The sequence below is a fragment of the Rattus rattus genome, chromosome X, assembly GCF_011064425.1.
Source record: "Rattus rattus isolate New Zealand chromosome X, Rrattus_CSIRO_v1, whole genome shotgun sequence".
In the NCBI taxonomy this organism is placed as follows: Eukaryota; Metazoa; Chordata; class Mammalia; order Rodentia; family Muridae; genus Rattus; species Rattus rattus.
This window is the reverse complement of record NC_046172.1, coordinates 113,526,164-113,549,957: the sequence shown is the minus strand read 5'-3', so window position 1 is coordinate 113,549,957 and position 23,794 is coordinate 113,526,164. Positions and strand designations below refer to the sequence as shown.

General features: G+C 39.7%; 1 protein-coding gene across 1 annotated transcript in view; it reads left to right on the top strand.

Moving 5' to 3' along the window:
• The window catches only part of LOC116888158 (fibrous sheath-interacting protein 2-like), a 42,237-nt gene extending 22,566 nt beyond the window's left edge, over positions 1–19,671 (top strand). The window contains exons 10-22 of the mRNA XM_032889482.1: positions 9,066–9,143; positions 9,838–9,900; positions 10,661–10,732; positions 11,363–11,434; positions 12,279–12,353; positions 13,106–13,174; positions 13,906–13,953; positions 14,823–14,918; positions 15,632–15,703; positions 16,481–16,552; positions 16,770–16,861; positions 18,356–18,392; positions 19,538–19,671. Of these exons, the coding sequence (XP_032745373.1) occupies positions 9,066–9,143; positions 9,838–9,900; positions 10,661–10,732; positions 11,363–11,434; positions 12,279–12,353; positions 13,106–13,174; positions 13,906–13,953; positions 14,823–14,918; positions 15,632–15,703; positions 16,481–16,552; positions 16,770–16,861; positions 18,356–18,392; positions 19,538–19,671 (980 nt within the window). The remainder of the gene's footprint in view (positions 1–9,065; positions 9,144–9,837; positions 9,901–10,660; positions 10,733–11,362; positions 11,435–12,278; positions 12,354–13,105; positions 13,175–13,905; positions 13,954–14,822; positions 14,919–15,631; positions 15,704–16,480; positions 16,553–16,769; positions 16,862–18,355; positions 18,393–19,537) is intronic.
• Positions 19,672–23,794: the final 4,123 nt, after the last annotated feature.

Genomic DNA, 23,794 nt, shown 5'->3' with positions numbered 1-23,794 from the left:
GGGGTTGATACCACAGCTATGAGAGTAATTTCTGGTCTGGATCAGAAGCAAGGGGAAGAAAGAGGTTCAAGAGAGGCTAACTTCTTGGTCAGTTTCATTAAGTTCTGTTGAAGAGCTCATTAACTTGACTGGGTTTTTTTTTCTGGTTTTTTGTTTGTTGTTTTGTTTTGTTTTGTTTTTGGAAGATTGAAGTCTTCAAACAATGGAGTAAAATTTCCTTTTATACCACTATATAGGCATGGAGGAATAAAAGGTCAGACTTAGATAGATGCTGACTTTTGTTCCTATTTCACTTTAGAGCTCTGGTTAAAGCTGTTAATTGTACTAGTTGGACCCTGTTCTCTGAGGGAAGGGCTTCCTCTTTAAGGGTGTCAGCAAGGGTTACCCTAGGAAACCTTGTTCTGTGGATCCATATTTACGAAAGGAACACCCATCTGTAAAGAAAGACAAATCAGGATTTTCCAAGGGAATAAGCAAGCTAGTCTCCAGATACCGATGTAAGGAGGGGAATTAAAGAGGAAAACAGGAAGCAGAAAGCAGAGGTGAGGGAAATCAAGAATGTCTAAAGGGTTCGAGTTATGGGGGTGGATCAAAAAGTAAGAAAAGAAGAGAATATGAGAATGAGGGAGCCGGAGAGGAGTTTAAAAGGGGAGGCACTGAGGAAATTAAGGAGAAAGCAAATAAACTCAGAGGGGATGGAGCTAAGTAGAAGAGCCCGTGCTCAGGCAAATAAAATACATTTAGATAAAAGAGGACATTTTAGGTATAGGGAGACAGTTCCATAGACAGATAGGTGGAAGAAAGAAGAAATAAAAAAAAATAAGGAAGAGCTTTTGAAGGGTGTATAAGTCAAGAATAGTTTAAAAGAGAATATGATTATTGGAGAAAGGAGGCAATATAATTGTGCTGATACAAGAAAGATTTAAAGAGTCCAGGGTCAGTCCATGTATAGGACTCTGACCTCATAGGTAGCAATGAATATCCTAGTAAGAGCACCAGTGGAAGGGGAAGCCCTGGGTCCTGCTAAGACTGAACCCCCAGTGAACTAGATTGTTGGGGGGAGGGCGGCAATGGGGGGGAGGATGGGGAGGGGAATACCCATAAAGAAGGGGAGGGGGAGGGGGGGGGGATGTTTGCCTGGAAACCGGGAAAGGGAATAACACTCGAAATGTATATAAGAAATAATCAAGTTAATAAAAAAATTGTCAAAAAAAAAAAAAAAGATTTGAAGAGTCAGGAAAAAGGAAAACCAAATAGACAGGCAAGTGGGAAAACAAAGAGGTAGTAACTGGAATTGAAAAGAAATGTCTTTTCGAAGTCCTAGGAATTCAACAAAAGATACAGGTAAGAGAATATTTTAAAGGAGCAGCAAGACATGGAAGAATGAAATCAGAAATATAAAGGGTGGAGTGCAAAAGAGAGGAGGAAAGTGGGCAAGATAAAGGAAGGAAAGGAAGTGAGAAAAGACAAAAGCAGTAAAGGAGGAAGAAAGAAGGGAGGAGAGGGGATAAGAAGGAAGTTTCAAGTGATATATGTAGGAAACAGCCAAATGTTAAAATGTGAGAATGGGAAACTGGTTTGAAAATGCAGGGTTATAAGAGAAATAAAACTGTAGCTGGTAAGGCAATAAGAATCCTATATGAAAGAAGCTTATCCGTATATCACAGGAATGTTTGGGACGAATCAGTAACAACTAGACAAGAAGGAAATGAGAATAAGTGGAAAAAATAGGAAAATCACTTTTTAAAAAAAGTAAAGACAGTAAAAAGGAAAGGAGAAATGGGAAGCTTTTTCAGAGGCAAATAAATAGAAAGTAGTTTGAGGTCAGCCTGGATTACAGAATGAGAACCTGCCTGAAAGGTTTTTTAAATGGATGCCTATAACAAGACTTTTCATAAAAGAGAAAAGTAGTTTAAAAGGAAGCACCAATAAGACAATAAATTTTAAAATGGGCATGTACTCTCAATTTTGTGACATCAGCCTTTGGAGGCTAATGTAGAATTGGTATGTGTTCAAAGACAGTCTCGGCTAGAGAATGAGACTCCTTCTAAAAAAGAAATTAGGCAGGATGTGGTGCTACATACTTTTAATCCTATGACTGAAGAAGCAGAAGTTAGCAGATCTGATCTCTATGAATTCTAGGCCAGCCTGGCCTACATGACAAGTTTAGGCCAGTCATGGCTACATAGGGAGAGCCTTGTCTCAAAAACAAAATAGTTAAATGATAGATAGATAGATAGATAGATAGATAGATAGATAGATAGATAGATAGGCAGGCAGACAGACAGAAAGACAGAAAGACTGGCTAAAGAAAGAATACATTTAAAATAAGCACAAAAAGATCAGAAAAGGAGCAGGGATTGGGAAAGCTAAAAATAATAACATCAGAGAATGAAGAGAGTAAGAGGGTGGAAAATATTTCTTTGGGTGAAAAAGGAAAAATATTTATAAAAAACTTAATGAAAGATGGAAAGGTAATTATGTAAGTTCCAAGTAAGTTGGAATTTTAAATGTTAGGAATGGGCAAGAAAATAGAGACATATATGATAGGTGGGCACATGGGTAGATTAGATGGATGGATTGACGAATGGGCAGGCAGGCAGATGGATGGATGGGTGGGTAGATATGTAGATTGATAGATACATAAATACATAAATAGATACATAGATAAAATATATAAATCATCAGAAGATAGAAAGATGTAAAGAAAAATATACAAGGAAGAAGACAGTAGAAAAGATTGTGAAAATAGAATGTGACAAAAATAATGCACACGGAGGAGACAGTTTAACATTACCAATAAGTACAAAAAGTAGAAAAGATGAGTGAAAGCAAAAGTAGCACAGGAAAGAGGGGAAATGGGAGGAATAAAGAGGAAAGGAAGGATGGAGAAGTCCCAGAAGTATGGCTGGATAAATAAAGTGGGACTCCTGGCCTCTGTATACAAGTGAATAAGTGTGCATAGCCATACATGTTTACACAAACACATGTATACAGCACACAGAGTCCCTATCAAAGCAATCAAATAAAACTGAGGATATCAGGGAAATACAGAGGTCTGTATGAAAAAAATTCAACCAAAATAACTAAAACATGGATGCATGTCTTGATGGCAGGTAGAAGAAAGGAAGTGAAGATAGATATAAAGATAGAGAAAAAAAGTAAATTTTTCAAAAGAAAATAAAAATTCAATAGTAAATGACAGTTGGAAAAGGAGGAGGAAGAGAAATGAAAACCATCTTCAGGGGAGATGGGTAGACAAATAATAAAAAAGAATGTAAGACAGATGGGACAGAAGGCAGAAGTAGGGGGGAAATGGAAAAGAAGCAAGACTGTATGGGTAGGCAAGGGACCCTGAGGCAGGCACAAAAGTAGAAAAGTGACTCTCAAAAAGAACAGAGAAAGAAGAAAAAAAATATGGATGTTTCTTAAAGTTTTAATTAATAGTGTAACAAAATAAAATTATAAAAGACAAAGAAAAAGAGACCATGAAATGTAAATATAAAAAGAAGAGCATCCAAAGGCAGGGAGAGTTAGAAAGAACAAAGGCTGTACAAGAAACATGAGATAAAAAGAGAGGGAAAGAGAGAGAAGAAGGGAATGGAGCTATACAAAGAAGGAGCTTTCACTGTAGCTTTGTTACTCAGCCTAGGAGAGTGGGGGGACCTGAGTGACATTTTCCAAAGCCATGTGAAAATGTCATGAGGGTGTAAAAATGATGTGGGGATGGGTAGTCCAAACACTGGAGATGCCGAGACAGGAGGATAACTAGTCTGGCCTAATTTGTGAGGGGACAGATAGAAATGGAAGTGAGTAGCCTCCCTGAAGATGACACCAATGCTGACTTATGGCACACAAACACACACACGCACGCACGCACACTCTCACACGTGCACACACACTCACATGCACACGTACTCACATGCACACACACTCACATACACGCACACACACACACACACACACACACACACACACACACACACACACACACACCACCTGAATATGCTAAAGGAAAGAAAAAGAAGCATGCCCAACTGTGAAAGAGTTGATAAGACCAAAATATGCAAACAAGAAGCAAAGGCAAACGTGTGAGAGGGAGGGAGGAGAGATCAAAAACATAAGTTTTATAATGAGATTCCTGCATCAAGACTTTTGGAGGAAAAAACAGAAAATGTGAAGGGCTAGGGAAACCTATTTAATAGAAATGGCTGAAGAGAGATGGAGGGAAAATTAAGAGACAATAGCATTGAAAAGAAAGGAGAACACAAAAGAGGCAGAGGATCATTTCAAATTCCAGGCCAGCCTAGTTTACATGTAGAGGTCAAATCCAGCCTGGAGCTATAAAAATGGGGGAAGGGTGAAGAGAGGAAAGAAATGCTAGAGAACAAGGAAAAAAGTTCATTGTAAGTCAAAAGCAAAATGCTACTGAAAACAAAAGCAGGAAAGGAAGAGGAGGGAGGACTTTCTACAAAAAGTTTTAAGCATGCAAGATGTGACAAAATCTAACAAATTTAAAAAGGAAGGGAGGGAGAAGAAAGAGGGAAGGAGAAAGAATTCAAAGAATGACTGTAAAGGATATAGAAAACTAGATAAATAGATGGATAGGTGAGTAAGCAAACAGGCACATAAATTAGACCTTAAAAGCCATGAAACATACAGGCATACAACGCAAGACACAATATAAAGATAGACACATGAGCCAGATACAAAGAGTTTCAAAAGAAAGGGTACATAGAAAATCAAAGTCAAAATTTAAGTATGCCAAAAAGAAGATAGATTTGGTAGCATGCCCATTGAATCCAAACACTAGAGGTAGGCACAGGCTGATCTCTGTGATTTTGAGACTAGCCTGGTTTATATAACCCTGTCTTAAAAGGAGGGACAGGAAAATGATGCCAACAGAAAGAAAATGGAATACTGAAAGAAGAGTTTAAAGAAGGGAAGAGACCGAAGGAAGACATGGAGGGAGAAAAAGATGCAAGCACAATGAGAAAGAGGATAAAATGAGGTGAGATTAGAAAAAACAATGTAGAAAAGGAAGAGATAGAAGTTTAACGTAAGTTTGTGGGAAGAGTGGAAAGGGTAATGTTTTTAACACAATGTATAAGACAAGGTTGGGAAATCAGTCTGGAGGTTCCTCAGAAAATTGACATTGAACTACCTGAGGACCCAGGTATTCCTCTTTTGGGTATATACACAAAAGATTCACCAACATATAACAAAGTCACAAGCGCCACTATGTTCATAGCAGACCTATTTATAATAGCCAGAAGCTGGAAAGAACCCAGATGCCTTTCAACAGAGGAATGGATACAGAAAATGTGGTACATCTACACAATGGAATATTACTCAGCTATCAAAAACAACGACTTTTATGAAACTCATAGGCAAATGGATGGAACTGGAAAATATCATCCTGAGTGAGCTAACCCAATCACAGAAAGACATACATGGTATGCACTCACTGATAAGTGGCTATTAGCCCAAATGCTTGAATTACCCCTAGATGAACAGAACACATGAAACTCAAGACGGATGATCAAAATGTGAATGCTTCACTCCTTCTTTAAAAGGGGAACAAGAATACCCTTGGCAGGGAAGAAAGAGGCAAAGATTAAAACAGAGACTGAAGGGACACCCATTCAGAGCCTGCCCCACATGTAGCCCATATATATACAGCCACCCAATTAGACAAGATGGATGAAGCAAAGAAGTGCAGACCGACAGCAGCCGGATGTAGATCGATCCTGAGAGACACAGCCAGAATACAGCAAATACAGAGGCGAATGCCAGCAGCAAACCACTGAACTGAGAACAGGAACCCCGTTGAAGGAATCAGAGAAAGAGCTGGAAGAGCTTGAAGGGGCTCGAGACCCCATATGAACAACAATGTCAAGCAACCAGAGCTTCCAGGGACTAAGCCACTACCTAAAGACTATACATGGACTGACCCTGGGCTCTAACCTCATAGGTAGCAATGAATATCCTAGTAAGATCACCAGTGTAAGGGGAAGCCCTTGGTCCTGCCAAGACTGTACCCCAGGAACGTGATTGTTGGGGGAGGGTGGTAATGGGGGAGGATGGGAGGAACACCCATAAGGAAGGGGAGGGGGAGGGTTAGGGATGTTGTTCGGAAACCGGGAAAGGAATAACACCAAATGTAAAATAAGAAATACTTCTTAATAAAAAAAAAAAAGAAAAAATGCATATGACAAACTATAGTCAGCATTATATTAAACACAAAAATTAAAAATAAAAATAAAAAAAGTGAAATTGTAAGGAACAGGATAATACAGGGACACATCTCTAAGATGTCCTCAAAGGTTTAGAGAACTATAGATAGATGAACTGGGGACAAAAGTAAGAATGACAAAAATCCTAAAAAAAGAGGCCAATCCAAAATGTGAGGAAAAGACAGAAAAATAAAGGAGGAGCCTCGGCAAAGATTGAAGAGACGAGGGAGGACACCATGGGAGAAGCAGGGCTCTGGTACTCAGGAAGGCACAGGTTCAGTGCAATGACAGGCAGACACAATACACTCAGGGTGGTTTGAATCTGCTGCAATTTTATTGAAATCTGCTTTGTGGTTATATACAATGCTTGAACAGGAGCTAATTTTTTGGTCCCTTGCCAGGGTGCACTCAAACAATAACCAAGAAAAAGTTTAACAGTTTACATGAAGTACAGAACAAAAAGCAAGACAAGAAATAAATTTTCCTGAGAATCAGACCAGTGCCAGACGGTGGTCATAAACCTCATTTACCTCAACCTCTAAATATCATCTCTCGGATAACAACAGCACAGCCGGCTGTAAGGAATCTTTAGTCTTTTACTCTCTCTTAGCCAAAATTCATGCTAGTGCTTTCGAAAGAGGCATGGTCCATAAAGACCAAATCAGGTCTTGATGTTCCTGTTAGTAGAGAAAGAAACAAAAGAGCAAATATGTAACTCCCAACCATACCGATTCGAATCAGCTAGGCAGAAAGTCGATTAGGAAGTGGCCAAGTGTCTCCAGGAGACCAAGTTCCGAGGAACACATATCTCTGGGCCTGCTGACCACGATTGTTCCATGTCAGACAGGATCCACTGGAGCTGGTGCAGTAGCTCTTACTTTCCTACTCTCCCTGCCCTTCTAACAGCCCTCTCTCCTACTCAGTTTTATGATGTTTACTCTTTCCTCCAGACTCATCATTTTAACATTTTCTTTCTACCTTCATTTCTTTGATCACTACCTTTCCACTTTTCTCATGTTTCATTATGTCTCTCCTTCCCTGCAAGTCTTCGTTCTTATCTTCTGCCCCCTTATGCCTCTCATTTCCTTTCTTTTATTCTCCTTGTTTTTTCTTTAATCTGTCTACTCTCTTTTTACGGGCATCTGATTTTTATTTAGTTTGTTGTTTAACCATATGTTTATTTTGATGTTTTGGAAATAGTAGGGAAAGCATGTTGGATAGGGAAAGCATGTGGAATAGCCTGATGAATAAGTAACCAAAGGAACAGAACCAGTGGAAGAGATGGATGGGTGTATGGTGGATAGATGATTGATAGATAGATAGATAGATAGATAGATAGATAGATAGATAGATAGATAGATAGATAGATAGATAGATAGATATGTACGTTCATGCATACATACATACATACATACATACATACATACATACATACATACATACATACATACATATTACACTGGCTCAAACAATATAGATTGGACAACCCAACAGTGACCATCGGTAGCTGCTCAACCCCCTAAGTAATCCCAGTCTGAGGTGGAGAGTAAGGGTAAGACCAGTTAAAAATGAGGAATCAGTTGAAAGGTATAATGAAGAAAGAGAAATTACAAATGGAGGAAGAGAAAGAGAAATGAAGTGAGATAAAGAGAGGATATGAGGTGTGGCTGGAGGAATCAAAAGACAATCAGGAGAAAAAAAACTATGTTGAAAGAAGGTATGAAATGGGGAAGAGTAAGAAGGGAGAGGGCAAACAGAGTAACAATGGGAAATAGAAGAGGCAGCACAAACAAGAAAAGATTAGCTGAGACAAGGAAGACCATTTCTCCCCAATATAATATTTTCATTAATTATTTGGTAATTCCATACAATGTCTCCTGATCATACTCACTTCCCACTTCCCACTCTTTAGAGGGTGACCACTGGGAATTTGACCATGCTCCAGTGAGTATATAAACAACAGAAATTGAACTTGGAAATGGCACTTTTACAAAGGAGTCATTAAGAAGTTCCTAATACAGTTCCGTGACCAAGTGTGGTTTTCTGCCTCAGATGCTAAACTACTTTAGTGACATTGCTCCAAGCATATACTAAGGAGGCCTGGAGCCAAAATTAGATTTTATTTATGATGATTAGAAAATAGAAAATTGTAGGCATACTCGATTTGGTCATGATATCTGTTGCTTACAAGGCAAATCAATCTTTTTAGCCATCACATGGTGTAATACATACAGTGCTTATCCAAACCATATCACATAATCTATTGATCATTAGATTCATCTCAATAACTACTCAATTGTATTGCTCCCTGTACATTCACTTTGTGTAGCTGACAGTCCTCAAGGGCAGGTCACAACACTGACTTTCCCACAGGCCCTGCTAGTGATATGTCTCTATACTTTGCCTTACCAGTGAGATCCTGAACAGACTTTAGCCCATGCCTCTGCTTCTCCAACCCCTTAATCAACACCTCTGCATCCTCCTCTTTCTGCTTAGTGAACTATCCATCCAGAATGCTGACCAGAAGTTCTGTAGATTCCTCTGAAACCTGTGGTCCCAAGAACAAAGCCATGTGCTTTCTTAATCTCCTCCCTTTGGCCCTGAGCCTTTGTGATCTACAGTAATAATATATCATGCCACTGGGAACAGATATATTTTATTAGTCATAAATAATGTACACATAAATTTCTACAGCACCAGAGTTTTCTACATTGTTGTTATCTTGAGCGGTTTGGGAAAGTACCAAGTGAGTAGTAGTTGTCATTTTAATATTTGACGTTTTATCATTTTGTCATCTCCATTGATGAAAATAAATGTCTTTTTTTAAAGCTTCTTCAACAACTCAAAAGCAACCAAGTCTCACAGAGGAGAAGAAATATGAAGAACATCTGGAACAAAAACGTAACTGTAACGTTATGATTGGAAATTAGTAATTTTTAGGAATTCTGGCTTTAGTAATGATCACTTCTGCTTATAATGCAGAAAAAAGCTCTATCCTTTTCCATCAAATGGTGTCTTGTGGGTAATACTCATGAACAACTGTTACTGTCTTCACTCCTCTAGGCCAGACTCCCTAATTACTCAGGCAGGTCCTCTCCACAGTCCCAGAGCAGGATAAGCCACCTTGTTTTGCAACTAAGAACTCTCCAAACCCAATTCAGTCCCCTGACTTTCTCATGACCCACTACTGGACTCATCTCTACACTGTTCATTAAAATGAGAAGCTGAAGTAGCTCTCTCTGTTGATGGCAGCCCTCTGTCTCTGATCCCTTTCACCTGGAGAGCTGTCCTTCCAGATTACTCAACAGAGGCTCGCCTCATGCATCTGAAGCCTGTGTCCCTGTGAGCTTAGGACCAGGACCAATGTGCTTTCTCACTCGCCACCTTCCCTTGTCTATGAGTCTCTGGTACAACAACATACACCATTGTCCGCAGACATATTTTTAACTTACCACATTTATGCAGTAGCACAGCACTCCTCACTATTGTTCCCCTGGTTCTTTGGGAAGGCACAATCAAGTAGTTATTTTAATATTTGTCATCAACTAATTTGTCTTTACCACTACTAAAAATAAATGTCTTTTTTTTAAAAAAAAAATAGCATCTTCAAGGGTACTGACAAGCACCTCTGAGAAACTGATGCAAGAGTCGAGGGAACCGAAATGTAACTATTGTGTGGTAATTGGGATTTAGTAATAACTTATGATACTTGGTAAGGATTACTCCTTCTTAGCACACAGATGAACCCACTGTCCCCATCCATCAAATGATGCCTGGCAATAGTGTTTGCCTGTGGTGCTATCATCTCTACTGCCCTCTAGATGAGACTTTAGAACCACTACTCAATTCCGATGGCTTTTGCAGCATTCTCAGGAGCAGGGAGACCCATTCTTTGCAACTGACAACTCTTCTAGCCCAATGTAGACCCTCACAGACACTGTTACTTAACTTTTCCCTATAATTTCCCTTACTAAGAGGATCCCGAGACAAATCTTCAGCTATGTCTCTACTGTGACACCTCTTGCTCTGCAGCTCTACCTCACAAGGATTTTACTGCCACGTCTATTGCTCTGTCCCAACAACCAACAATGCAGATTATTGAATGGAGGTTCTGTTACTACTTAACTTATTCCTACTGAAGTCTATCAACTCACGAGGCTAGCAAAAAACCAAGAGTCCTGCCAATGTGCCTTCTCGATCCTGCTTTGGGCTCTTGAGACCACCAGGAATCTGTCTTGTCACTCTAGTAGAAACATTTTATTCACTACACACATTCTATATGAATAGAATGCTGCCTACTCTTGTTCCCCTGGTCCTTTTAGAAATAAATGCACAGCTGGGTAGTAGTCAGTGATCCTTTTAATATTTGTGATTTTTCTAATTTTGTCATCTCCATTGTTAATAACAACTATCTTTTTTTAAAGCTTCATCACAAGTGACAAGAATCAGTTTTAATGAGAACAGATCTTCAATTTACGAACTATTGGAAACAAGATGTAATTAAAAGTTCATAATGCAGAAGTCCTCCATCCCTTTCCACTAAAGCATCCTTGGGGTTAATGCTTAGGAACTGTGTGCCCTTCTCTACTACCCCCCGAAGAAATGCCTCAGTGAGGTTCTCCCCACATTGCTAGGCAGGGCACACAACTTTTCACAACTGACAACTCTCCAAACCCAACTCGGAATCCCAACTTCCTCGTGACTCCCACTACCGGACTCCTCTCTGCGCTGTGTACTACAATGAGAAGCTGAAGCAGCTCTTCAGCATGTGCCTCTGTTGATGGCAGCCCCTCTGCTTCTGATACCTTTGTTTCACCAGGAGAGCTGTCCTTCCAGATTACTCAACAGAGGCTCGCCTCATGCATCTGAAGCCTGTGTCCCTGTGAGCTTAGGACCAGGACCAATGTGCTTTCTCACTTGCCACCTTCCCTTGTCTATGAGTCTCTGGTACAACACAGTAATATACACAGCAGACATATTTCATTTCTCATTTACATTTCTGCAGCAAAGAATGTTCCCCTGGCTCTTTTGGGAAGTCCCAATTTAACATTTGATGTCATTTTAACACTTGTCATGTCGTCTTTTATTCTTCTCCATTGTTAATATATGATACCCCTCCCCTTAAGTTTCTCCAGCAGATACAAGGAGATCGAGTTTGCCTGAGGATCATACATTTCAAGAAGATTTGGAACCTAAACGTAATTGAAATTTTATCATTAGAAATTAGCAATTTGGGGGAAAGATTTGGTAATGTAAGGATCTCTTCTGATTATAATGCAGAAAATCCTCTACACTCATGCAAAATGGGATATTTGGGGTAATATTCTTGCCATCTCATGTCTTTCTGAGTTAGACTCCCTAATTACTAATTTGGTAATTAGGGAGTCACTGTGCTCCAAAGTGAAAGTAGGTCTCATCTTGTGACAACTCCCCAAGCCCTATTTATAACCCTGATATTCCCAATAGACCTGGCTATTGAACTGCCTCTGTATTTCTCTATTGCCAATATGATTCTGAGGCAGCCTGATCTTCATGATCTTCAGCCTGCACCTCTGCTGCAGCCACAACTTGCTCAGCAGCTCTGCCTCCCACAAAGGTTTTACCTCAAACTCCATTCTTACACTGTTACATCCTGCCTGTAGCCAAGGATAGCTACAAATGCTGCCCAATACAAAATTGTAAGCTTACATAAAACAGTGAAGGTTTTGGCATTATTGTTTATAACACCATTCCACATTTCTCAAGTATACATATTTTAGATGACAGCAATGTGATATGCTATCAGAAGGTTGAGCACACCTGCCTAGAAAGTTATCCTCTCATGTTACTGATACTTGTGAAACTTGTGGCCTTGCCAACTTCTCACATCACATCACATGCGATAGAAATGGTCTAATTACAGCGTGTGTTTGTACAAGAGTTTCCCTCACTCTTCTTTTGTATTTTCAGGAAATCTTAACTGAGTAGTAGTCATGATTGTAATGTTGTAATTTTACTGTCACTTGCACAATTAAAAAGAAATGTCTGTTCTTTCTTTTAAAGATTATCACCATCCCAGTGGGAAGAAAACAAGTTTCGCTGAGGAGGCATTGTTTTATGAACATAATGAACAAAGACGTAATTGAAATGTTATGATGGAAAGTTAGGGATTCATGGGAATATAAAGTTTGGGAATCTCTCCTGTTAAATGAGGAGGGGAAAAAATCCTCTGTAGTCCTTTTTGTCAGATGATGTAGTTTTGATAGTGCTCATGAACAATGTTACTGTCTCCGTAGCCTTCTGGGTTAGATTCCTAATTCCTCAACCAGTGTCATTCTTTCCACCTGCCCAAAGCAGGAAAGCCCTCCTATCGTAGTTCCAAGCCCATTTCAAAGCCTCAACTCTCCTGCCTTCCCTGCTCCTTGACCCATCTCTGTACTTTTCTATTACCAATGAGCTTCTGGAGATATACCTACAGCCCATCTCTGCTGCCACTCCTTGATAACCAGTTCTGCCTTCTGTGTGGGTTTTGCCTCTAAATGCTTTATTGTATCTTGAGAACTCTCCTTCCAGGTTATTGAATGGAGACTGCTATTTCTGAAACCTCTGGCCCTAAGAACCTTAGAAAAACAAGCCTCCTGCTAGTGTACTTTCTCAAATGTCTTCCCTTGACTTTGAGGGTTTGAGATCTACTGTATCAGTAGTTTCCAAGGCTGCATAAATAATATTCATCACATAGATTTTCTGTAGCAGGACAGTTTTCCCTAACTCCTGTTCTCCTAGTCTTTTGGAAAATCTCAGCTGTAAAGTAGACAATAATCATGTTTATATAATGTCACTGTATCAATTTGTCAATTCTATTGTTAAAAATAGATGTCTTTTTTTTTAAGACGGTCCACCAATCACCAAAAGAATGAGTTTTGCTGAGAAATTCATGGAAGATCTTCTAGAAGCAAAATGTAATTACAATTTCCTGCTTAGAAATACGTAATCTATGGGACTGGGTAGTTTATGGATTTGGTATTTATCTCTACTGCATACAATGCCAATGATCCTCTATCATCTATCAAATGGTATATTTGGGGAGATAGTTAGTAACTCCGCTATCCTCTCTGTCACCATCTTGGTTCCACTCCCTGATCACTCCATTGCTCTTGCTCTTTCCACTTTTCCAGAGTGGGGTAAACTACATTTCCTGAACACAATTTTCCAACTCAGAACAGTGATCTCCTGCGTTTTCTATAGTGCATGAACTGAACTTGTCTTTATACATTTTTACCCTCAAAGACAACTTAAGGCAGACCTTTAGCCTCTGCTCTTGTTACCCCATGTTCAGATGCTCTGCTTGGCATAGAGTTGACCTATAATTTACTTTTTCTACCTGATGAACTCAGCTGCTACGCTGCCGACAGAGAGCCTGGGACCCTGGAAAGCAAATATGGTCTTAGACCCTCAACCAGTGTCCTATGTCAGTCCTGCTCTTCCTTGGTTTTATGCTTTTGAGACCTACATTAACATGTCACAACATCCCTCATGGGAACAATATATTTCCCATGTTTTTTTTTTTTACCACTCATGTTCCCCTAGGCCTTTTGGCAAAACCTAGTGGAGTAGTACTAAAACTTGTCTTGTAACATTGGTCATTTTACCATTTCCACTTTTGAAGTTGCTGTCTTTTTTTTCCTTTAAGATCTTTATCAAAATACTAAAAGAACAAGTTTCACCAACCAGAAAACGGATGGATTTACAATCTAAAACCAACATGTAATTGAAATATTATTATAATTTCATTAATTCACGGTTGGTAACGCTTTTGTCTATGGAATGATGTATCCCATAATAGTGCTTGTGAAAAGTGTCATCACTTTTGTTGTCCATTGCATTCGTTTCCCCAGTTAGTCAATTGGTACTTCTCTCTTCAAACTTCTAGAGACTGTAGCTCAGTTTTTTTGCAGAGGACAACTCTCCAAGCCCAGTTCAAAGCACAGCTCCCACCACTGTGGAACTGTATTTGTTCATTTAGGTCTCCAACAAGATCTAGTGTCAGATATTCAGTGTCTGCCACTGCTGCCACCCCTTTCTCAGAACCTAGACCTTTCGGGGATGGTTTATCCTGAGTCTTTGTTCCATCTGGAAAACTATCTTACCATATTGCTGAACAAAAGTTCTATGAGTGTCTCTGAAGCTTGGGGCCCTACAAGTCTAGAAGGATCGAGGAACCATCCAGTGTGCATCCTTTTTTCATTTTTTTTCTTTTTCTTTTCCTTTTGAGACAGGGTTTTTCTGTGTAGCCCTGGCTGTCTTACAACTCACTTTGTAGACCAGGCTGCCCTTGAATTCACAGAGATCGGTCTGTCTCTGCCTCCTGAGTGCTAGGATTAAAGGTGTGCACCACCATTGCCCAGCCCGTGTGTGCTTTCTTAGCCCTGCCTGTCTTTTAGCTGCAGTGGCATAGTCATCACTGGTGGCAGATGTTTGCTTACCACCTGTATTTCCTCAACAAAATAGTGTTCCTCAGTCTTGCTCCTCTAACCATTTTACGAAACCCAACTCAGCAGCAGTCAGTGGCCCTTAATAGCTCCTGTTTTCTCCTGTTGGCTATTTGACTGTTAACTCCGTTGTCTTTTCTTTTAGTGACTTCATCAAATGAAAGAACAAGTGTTTCAGACCACAGATTGGTTTATGACCATATCAAACCAAAATGTTATTGAAATTTCATTATTAAAAAATAGCAATTAATGGGCAATACTGGATTAGGCAATGAGCTTTTTTGCTAATAATGCAAAGAAAGGGGGGGGGCCTCTAGCTTCTTTCATCAAATGATGGAGTTGGGGCAATGCTTACCAATGATTGTGTCCTCTGAGTCGTCCTCTGGATTGGAAGTCTGATTACTTAATTGGTGCTCCTCCTCCCATAGTCTCATGAGCAGGGCATGCCACTTTTCCCAGTCAATATCTCTCCAAGCACAGTTCAGAACAATGGTTTTCTGTAAAGCTTGTGTGTCTGCTCCTGCCACCCATTTCTCCTTTGACTCTGTTTCCCAGGGAGGTTTTACACCCATCTCCTTTTGGTTCACCTACAATACTCTCCTCACACATGGATGACAAGGTGGTCTACTCATGCTTCTGAAGCCTGTGGCAGTATGAAGCGAGCAATAACCAAGACCTCTGCTTACATGCTGTATTAATCCGAGCCTCTCTTTAGCTTTGAGCTTTTGAGACCTGGAGTGACAAAGTCATGTCGCTGGCAATAGAACTATTATATGAACCGTGTATATGCCAACAGCAATAGAGTTTTGCCCACTCCTTTTTCCTGATTTTTAAAAGTCCAACACTAGCAATCTGTCATTCTTTTAATATTTGTTATTTTGTCCTTTTCACTGTACAAATTAAATGTCCTTTTGTTTTTCGTTTAAGCAGCATCGCCAAGTATAAAGAAAACAAGTTTTGCTGGGGAGAAATCATTTCAACAACTTATGGAAGCAATAAGTAATTGAATTTTTATTATTACAAATTAACAATGTATGGGAATACTGGATTTAGTAAGGATCTCTTCTGCTTATAATGTAAAAAAGGAATCCTCTAATTTAATTGTATGATTTAATTTGGGTAATGCTTTTGAATAGCATCCAAGTCCCTGTTGGCCCCAGGATTAGACACTCTAATCGTAAATTGATGTTGCTCTCCATACATCCCCCCCAGACTAGACCGCTCTTTGCAGCTCATAACTCTCTAAGTTCAACTCAGAAGAGTGACCTTCCAATTCCCCATATTTTAACATATCTCTGTGCCTTTCTATTCCTAAGAAGAGAGGCAGTTCTTCAGTCTACACCTCTGGGGCTGCAGCCTATGATGCTGCCACCCACCAAATTGCTCCATAGCTATGTCTACAGGGAAGAGGGGTAGCCTCTCTGTTCTTTGTTCCACTTGAATAACTGTCCTTCCTTAGTATTGAATGAGGATCTACTGGGGTCATTGAAGCCTCTGGCCCTAAGAAACTAAGGAGAACCAAGAGCCCTGCCAATGTGCTTTCTGGCTCTCATGCTTCCTTTAGCTTGGGCTTTGGGGATACACAGTAACAAGCATGCCATTGGCAGCAAAAATATTTTATACACATATATTTCTGAAGCTGTGGACTAGTCTCTTCTCTTGTTCCCCGATCTTATTCTAAAAAGCCTGAGTAGAAATCAGTTGTCATTTTTTATTGTTTGCCATTTTATCTTTTGCTATGACCATTATTAAAACTAAATGTTTTCTTTTTTTAAGCACCTCCACAGTACATAAAGAAAACAAGTTTCGCTGGCCAGAAATCATCTCAAGGATCTCTGGAATCCAAACGTAATTGAAATGTTATGAATTTGTGGGAATTCTACTGGGTAGAGAAAAGCATAAGGAAATTTTTTGTTGTGATGTAAACACTTGTTAGTTCTGGAAATTGTTTCATAAGTTTAATATATCAAAACTGAAGAAATTGCACATTTTGATTATATACAATTTATTCTATTTCAATGATAATAAACTTCCAAATTTATATAAATTTTTTGGTCTACCTCAGGATCAAGCCATCATTCTCAAAATAGTACCAAGGCTTTTGTTAAGAAAAGTTTACCACCTCAACAGAGGGATATACAAAATACAGAACTTAAGGTAAAACTTGTATCACATATATTCTGCATTGATGGTGACTTTATCTAGTACCTATTTGTATTTGGGATACCCTCTTCTTTAACTATCTAGTCAGAAATCATGGAGTTCTGGTTGGGTCTTTACATCTCCATGACAAGGTATGCTGAGTTAGCTTCATGCTTAGTATACTATGAACTTTAGCAGAAATGAGTGTAAGCATTGGATGATGGTAGTGGTCATGGTCATGGTGCTAATGATGAAAACAATAGCTAACATTTATTGAGAGTCAAGAAATGTGGGTAAGCTAAGATATCAAGACATGAGATAGTTACCATCTACATGTAAAGCACACTTAAACAAAACTTCTCACAATATTCCACAACATTTTATTTGTATAAACATCAGTGGGAGAACAGAAGATATAGAGACCACTTCTGCTTTGAGAAGTCTAGAAAGGCTTTACTAAAGGAAGATTTAGTTGATTTAAACCTTGAGATATAAGTAAGGGTTTCCCACATTGATAGATGTGAGGATATATTGAGGCAATATTGACAATGGAGTGAAAATATGGGGGCATGAGGCAAAGAAATGAAGGAGATGACCCTGTAAAGATAGATTGAAGTCAGAAGCTTGCTGAAGTATGAATTTTTCCTCTCAGTAATAAAGACATTGAAATTTTTTAGTTGCAGTGTGAAAGGAAGAAAAAATATTTGGATTTTAAAATAAAAATCTAGCTGTCATTGTGGAAAGGATAATGGAGAGGGAAAAAAGATGGAGGGAAAGCTAGTTCCAAGTCTCCTTGGAAAGCTGTGATAAAAATGTAGAGCCCAGGGGTTAGGAAGGTAGTACGGTAGTAGAGTGCTTGCCTACCATGTAAAAGGACCAGGGTTCAGTGACTAAGACTGAAAAAATGAAAACAGGACCCAAACTAAGGCCGTGGCAATGAGATTGAACTAGAGGCCGCATACTCAATGGATCTCAGACTTACATTCAGGACTTGGCCACTAAACTCCTGAGGTAGATGAGGAATGTAATGATGATAGTTTTGTGTGTAGGTAGGTTCTCATAGTGCTTAGCCTTACCTCCACATCAGAAATCACGATATTGGGTTGTATTTGTTCTAGAAGCTGCACTTCTTCAGGTCAGAACTGTCTATTTTTGTTCCAAGAAGTGTGCTAGATTGGATTGGATTAGCCTCCTCTGAAACAAAGAAACAACTCTTAAGTTTTGTTGACATTGAATACTGGCCATGTATCTAGCCAAAATAAAAGAGAAGAAAAGCTAATTGGGAAAGATGGGGTATTCACATAATTCTTCATTTTGAACATAGTTATATTTAGGTACCTCTGTGAGACACCCAGAACAGCACTGGTATTATTTATTAGCATTGAGAAGAGTGCTAAGTAAAGATGTGGGGATTAAGGGGTTACTGTGTTGGATTGCTGTAGTGTAGATTAAAAGTCCCTTTTAGAAGCTTAATCACTAATATTGTCTCTTGAATGTTATACCACACAGTATGATAAAGGAACAACACATCATTCACATAACAGAGGTAAGAAAAGGAACAATATTCGTAGGGTTTTTTATTAAATAACTAGTTTTGTATTTTTTCATGGTTATAAAGCTCCTGTTTTCTTTGCTACAAAAAGCTTAAAGTATACTTGTATAAATGTCACTCATCCATTTTGGAGCAGTGGCTAGGCAAACAAGCCCTTTTGGTATTTGTAACATATAATGAAGTTAGGGTCTTTGCTACATCTGCCTATAACAGATAGGCTAAGTTCTAATATTACACTGTGGTTTGGGAGTTTGCATGAAGAAACTTCTCCCAAGAAGGTTTCCACCCTCTATTACTTTACTTTTCTCATAAGCATAACATAATGAAGCCTATCTTCTATCTCCTGAGGGCTGGACTCGAGATTAGGCATACCTCTGCTAGCTACTACTACTACTACTACTACTACTACTACTACTACTACTACTACTACTACTACACACACACACACACACACACACGCACACACACACACACACACACCAATAAAAAACACTAGGACATACATCACCACCTGGATGGTTATCAAGACCTAATATTTATTATGCAGAAAACCAAATATTTCACATTTCACTGAACCAAAGCCCTGTTTCTTCATTTACCCTTACTTTCCCAGGCATAGAGCCTAACGCATTTTTTACTCTATTGCGTATATTTCACATCCTACATTTTTTGTATTCTGATCTTAAATTCAAACAACCTCAGTTCCTTTCTCTGTGTGTTATTCTATTTGCTCTTGCAGTAATTAGCCCCTAGTCTCCACTACTTCACCTCAGTTGATCCTACATGTCAGCTTTCAACATAGGATTCTTCCACTGGCCAGTCCCCAATCACTCATTCCCCTTGCCTACTGAGTGAACTGTGAAAGAGCTGCTCCTTCTGGTGGGCTACAGGGACAGTGAGAGTAGTTGAGGCTTCCAAATAAAATTAAGACTAGACAGTAGGAAGCCTTGAAGAAATGGTAGCCATTGGAATTTAATAAGAAGAATTTTAAAAGCCAGGGAATTGTCCTATCTTTGGAGGGTCTGTTTGCCTTCTCTAAATAATACCCTCTTACATCAGGTAGTGTAGACATTCTGTATTCCCAGCAAGGGATAATGTTTGCTATTTTTATATTTAATGGTACCTCTTCTTCATCCCAGGCATCAAAAGAATCCCAAAACCTGCTCCATCTCACTCTCTGCAATCAACAGTACTTTCCAGACAATCACATGATATTCCAAAACAAGAGATAGATCCTTCTTTACAACAAAACACACATAAACAGAGCAAGTGATTTATGGAATTATGGCCAAGATTAAGGTAAAAATTTCATTGATTAAATGACAATTTTAAAAACCTCGATTCCTGGCATTTGTGAATTCTAGAAATAGGGTTGCAAAACTTCTGTGTGTGGGCACTCACTGCTCCCATGGACAGTCTCAGCACATGAGGAAGGCCACCAAACATCTGAATGCAATGAGCTTTGGGTTTTAACTTTGTTGGGCAGAACTGAAATGGGACACTATATTTGCCTTCTTTTTGCAGTTGGTTGTACTGACGATTGATTCTAGCATCTTGTATACACAAGGAAAGCAATGATCTACATACTCCCAGTTATTCTTTTTATTTTGAGTTGTGGTCCTATTAAGTTATTCCTGCTGGCCTCAATCACTACTATATGGCTCAGTCAGGCCTAACCTCCCACAAGTAGTTGGAATTAAGACCTTGATCTCTAGGCCCAACTTGCCAGGATTCTTAATAGTGATCATCTGAAGGAAGTTGGGTGTTCACCTTAATAACCATTAGGTGATAGGGTTCCTCACTAGTAGATACAAGAAATATAAGACATATGCTGTGCCCTGCAGAGAATACATCCAATTAACTGTGAATTGCTTTCTTCTACTTCTAACAGAGTGCAGGGACAGCCATATTGTCTCATTTGTCGCCTTTGGCACTGGTACGCAGCCATCTTGGGAAGTTGGCAACAGATATTCACAGTGAAAGTTCTGATGGCAACTCATTGTCTCCAGGGCAGTGGTACTCAACCTTCCTAATTCTGTGATCATGTAATACAGTTCCTCATATTCTGGCAATCTCCAATCATAAAATTATTTTTATTGTAACTTCTTTACTAATTTTGATACTGTTATGAATTATAATGTAAATATCTGATATATAGGATATCTGGTATGTGGCTCTAAAGGGGTTGTGACCTACATGTTGAGAACCACTGCTCTAGGGGCCACCAACTCAACTGTGATAGCAGTCAAATCCATATCAAATCCATGGCTCTGTAGGTATTCTTTTTTTTTTTTCTTAACTTGAGTATTTCTTATTTACATTTCGATTGTTATTCCCTTTCCCGGTTTCTGGGTCAACATCTCCCTAACCCATCCCCCTCCCCCTCTGTATGGGTGTTCCCCTCCCCATCCTCCCCCCATTGCCGCCCTCCTCCCAACAATCACGTTCACTGGGGGTTCAGTCTTAGCAGGACCAAGGGGCTTCCCTTCCACTGGTGCTCTTACTAGGCTATTCATTGCTACCTATGAGGTCGGAGCCCAGGGTCAGTCCATGTATAGCCTTTGGGTAGTGGCTTAGTCCCTGGAAGCTCTGGTTGCTTGGCATTGTTGTTCATATGGGGTCTCGAGGCCCTTCAAGCTCTTCCAGTCCTTTCTCTGATTCCTTCAAAGGGGATCCCATTCTCAGTTCAGTGGTTTGCTGCTGGCATTCGCCTATGTATTTGCCGTATTCTGGCTGTGTCTCTCAGGAGAGATCTACATCCGGTTCCTGTCAGCCTGCACTTCTTTGCTTCATCCATCTTGTCTTATTGGGTGGCTGTATATGTATGGGCCACATGTGGGGCAGGCTCTGAATGGGTGTTCCTTCTGCCTCTGTTTTAATCTTTTCCTCCCTCCCTACCAAGGTTATTCCATGTGTGTTCTATACCATGTGTGTTTTTCTGTGATTGGGTTACCTCACTCAGGATATTTTCCAGTTCCCTCCATTTGCCTATGAATTTCATAAAGTCATTGCTTTTGATAGCTGAGTAATACTCCATTGTGTAGATGTACCACATTTTCTGTATCCATTCCTCTGTTGAAGGGCATCTGGGTTCTTTCCAACTCCTGGCTATTATAAATAAGACTGCGATGAACATAGTGGAGCATGTGTCTTTGTTATATGTTGGGGCATTTTTTTGGGTATATGCCCAAGAGAGTTATAGCTGGGTCCTCAGGTAGTTCAATGTCCAATTTTCTGAGGAACCTCCAGACTGATTTCCAGAATGGTTGTACCAGTCTGCAATCCCACCAACAATGATATGCACTCATTGATAAGTGGCTATTAGCCCAAATGCTTGAATTACCCTAGATGCACAGAACACATGAAACTCAAGATGGATGACCAAAATGCGAATGCTTCACTGCTTCTTTAAAAGCCGAACAAGAATACACTTGGGACGGAATAGGGAGGCAAAGTGTAGAACAGAGGCAGAAGGAACACCCATTCAGAGTCTGCCCCACATGTGGCCCATACATATACAGCCACCAAACTAGACAAGATGGATGAAGCAAAGAAGTGCAGGCTGACAGGAGCCGGATGTAGATCGATCCTGAGAGACACAGCCAGAATACAGCAAATACAGAGGCGAATGCCAGCAGCAAAGCACTGAACTGAGAACAGGACCCCTGTTGTAGGAATCAGAGAAAGAGCTGGAAGAGCTTGAAAGGGCTCGAGACCCCATATGAACAACAATGCAACCAGAGCTTCCAGGGACTAAGCCACTACCCAAAGACTATACATGGACTGACCCTGGGCTCCAACCTCATAGGTAGCAATGAATAGCCTAGTAAGAGCACCAGTGGAAGGGGAAGCCCTTGGTCCTGCCAAGAGTGAACCCCCCCAGTGAACGTGATTGTTTGGGTGCAGGCGGTAATGGGGGGAGAATGGGGAGGGTAACACCCATAGAGAATGGGATGGGGAGGGGTTAGGGGGATGTTGGCCCGGACACCGGGAAGGGGAATAACAATCGAAATGTAAATAAGAAATACTCAAGTTAATAAAGATGAGAAAAAAAAAAGAAGAAGAAATGTACAAGAATCGTAGAGAACACCAAAACAATTGGACCAGAAAGGAAATTCCTCCTGCAATATAATAATAAAAACACCAAATACACAAAAAAGTAAGAATACTAAACGCAGTAAGGGAAAAAGGACAAGTAACATATAAAGGCAGACCTATCAATTACACCAGACCTCTCAAGAGAGATGCAGAAAGGTCCCGGAACTGGACCCTTCTGCTCTCCATCTGTGCCCAGACTGGGACTGTCTCACAGCTCTTGGACCCAAAACCTGCCTGCAGAGAGTTGGTCTACCAGGAGCACAATCACTCCAAAGATCACAGGCTTATACGTTCATGGACCCACAGGAAGCAAAAGCACCAGTCAGACACAGCAAGACTAATTAACATCAGACTTAACCAGATGGTGAGAGGAAAATTCAAGAACCTAAGCAACAGAAACAGTTAGCATCATCAAAACTCAGTTCCCCCACCACAGCAAGTCCTGGATATCTCAACAAACCAGAAAAGCAAGGTTTGGATTGAAAATGACATCACATAATGATGCTGGAGGACTTTAAGAAGGATATAAATAACTCTCTTAAAGAAATACAGGACAACATAGGTAAATAAGTAGAATCTCTTAAAGAAGAAACACAAAAGTCCCTTAAAGAATTACAGGAAAACACAACCAAACAGATGAAGGAATTGAACAAAACCATCCAGGATCTAAAATTGGAAATAGAAACAATAAAGAAATCACAAAGTGAGGCAATCCTGGAAGTAGAAAATCTAGGAAAAATGTCAGGAGTCATAAATGCAAGCAAAACCAACAGAATATAAGAGATAGAAGAGCGAATCTCAGAGGTAGTAGATACCCTTGAAAATATTGACACAATAGTCAAATAAAATGCAAAATGCAAGAAAGGTCCAAACCCAAAACATCCAGGAAATCCAGGATACAATGAGAAGATCAAACCTAAAGATAATTGGTATAGAAGAGAGCTAAGATGCCCAACTTAAAGGGCCAGTAAATATCTTCAACAAAATTATAGAAAAAAGAAAAAAGAAAACTTCCCTAACCTAAATAGATGCCTATGAATATGCTAGAAGCCTACAAACAGAACTGCAAATAGATTTGAAAAGAAAAGAAAATCCTCTCATCAGATATTAGTCAAAACAACAAATACAAAAAAATAAGAAAGAATATTAAAAGCAGTAAGGGGGAAAGGTCAAGTAACATATAAAGGCAGAACTATCAGAATTACATCAGACTTCTCAACAGAGACTATGAAAGCAAGAGGATCTGGGACAGAAGTCATGCAGACCCTAAGAGAACACAAATGCCAGCCCAGGCTACT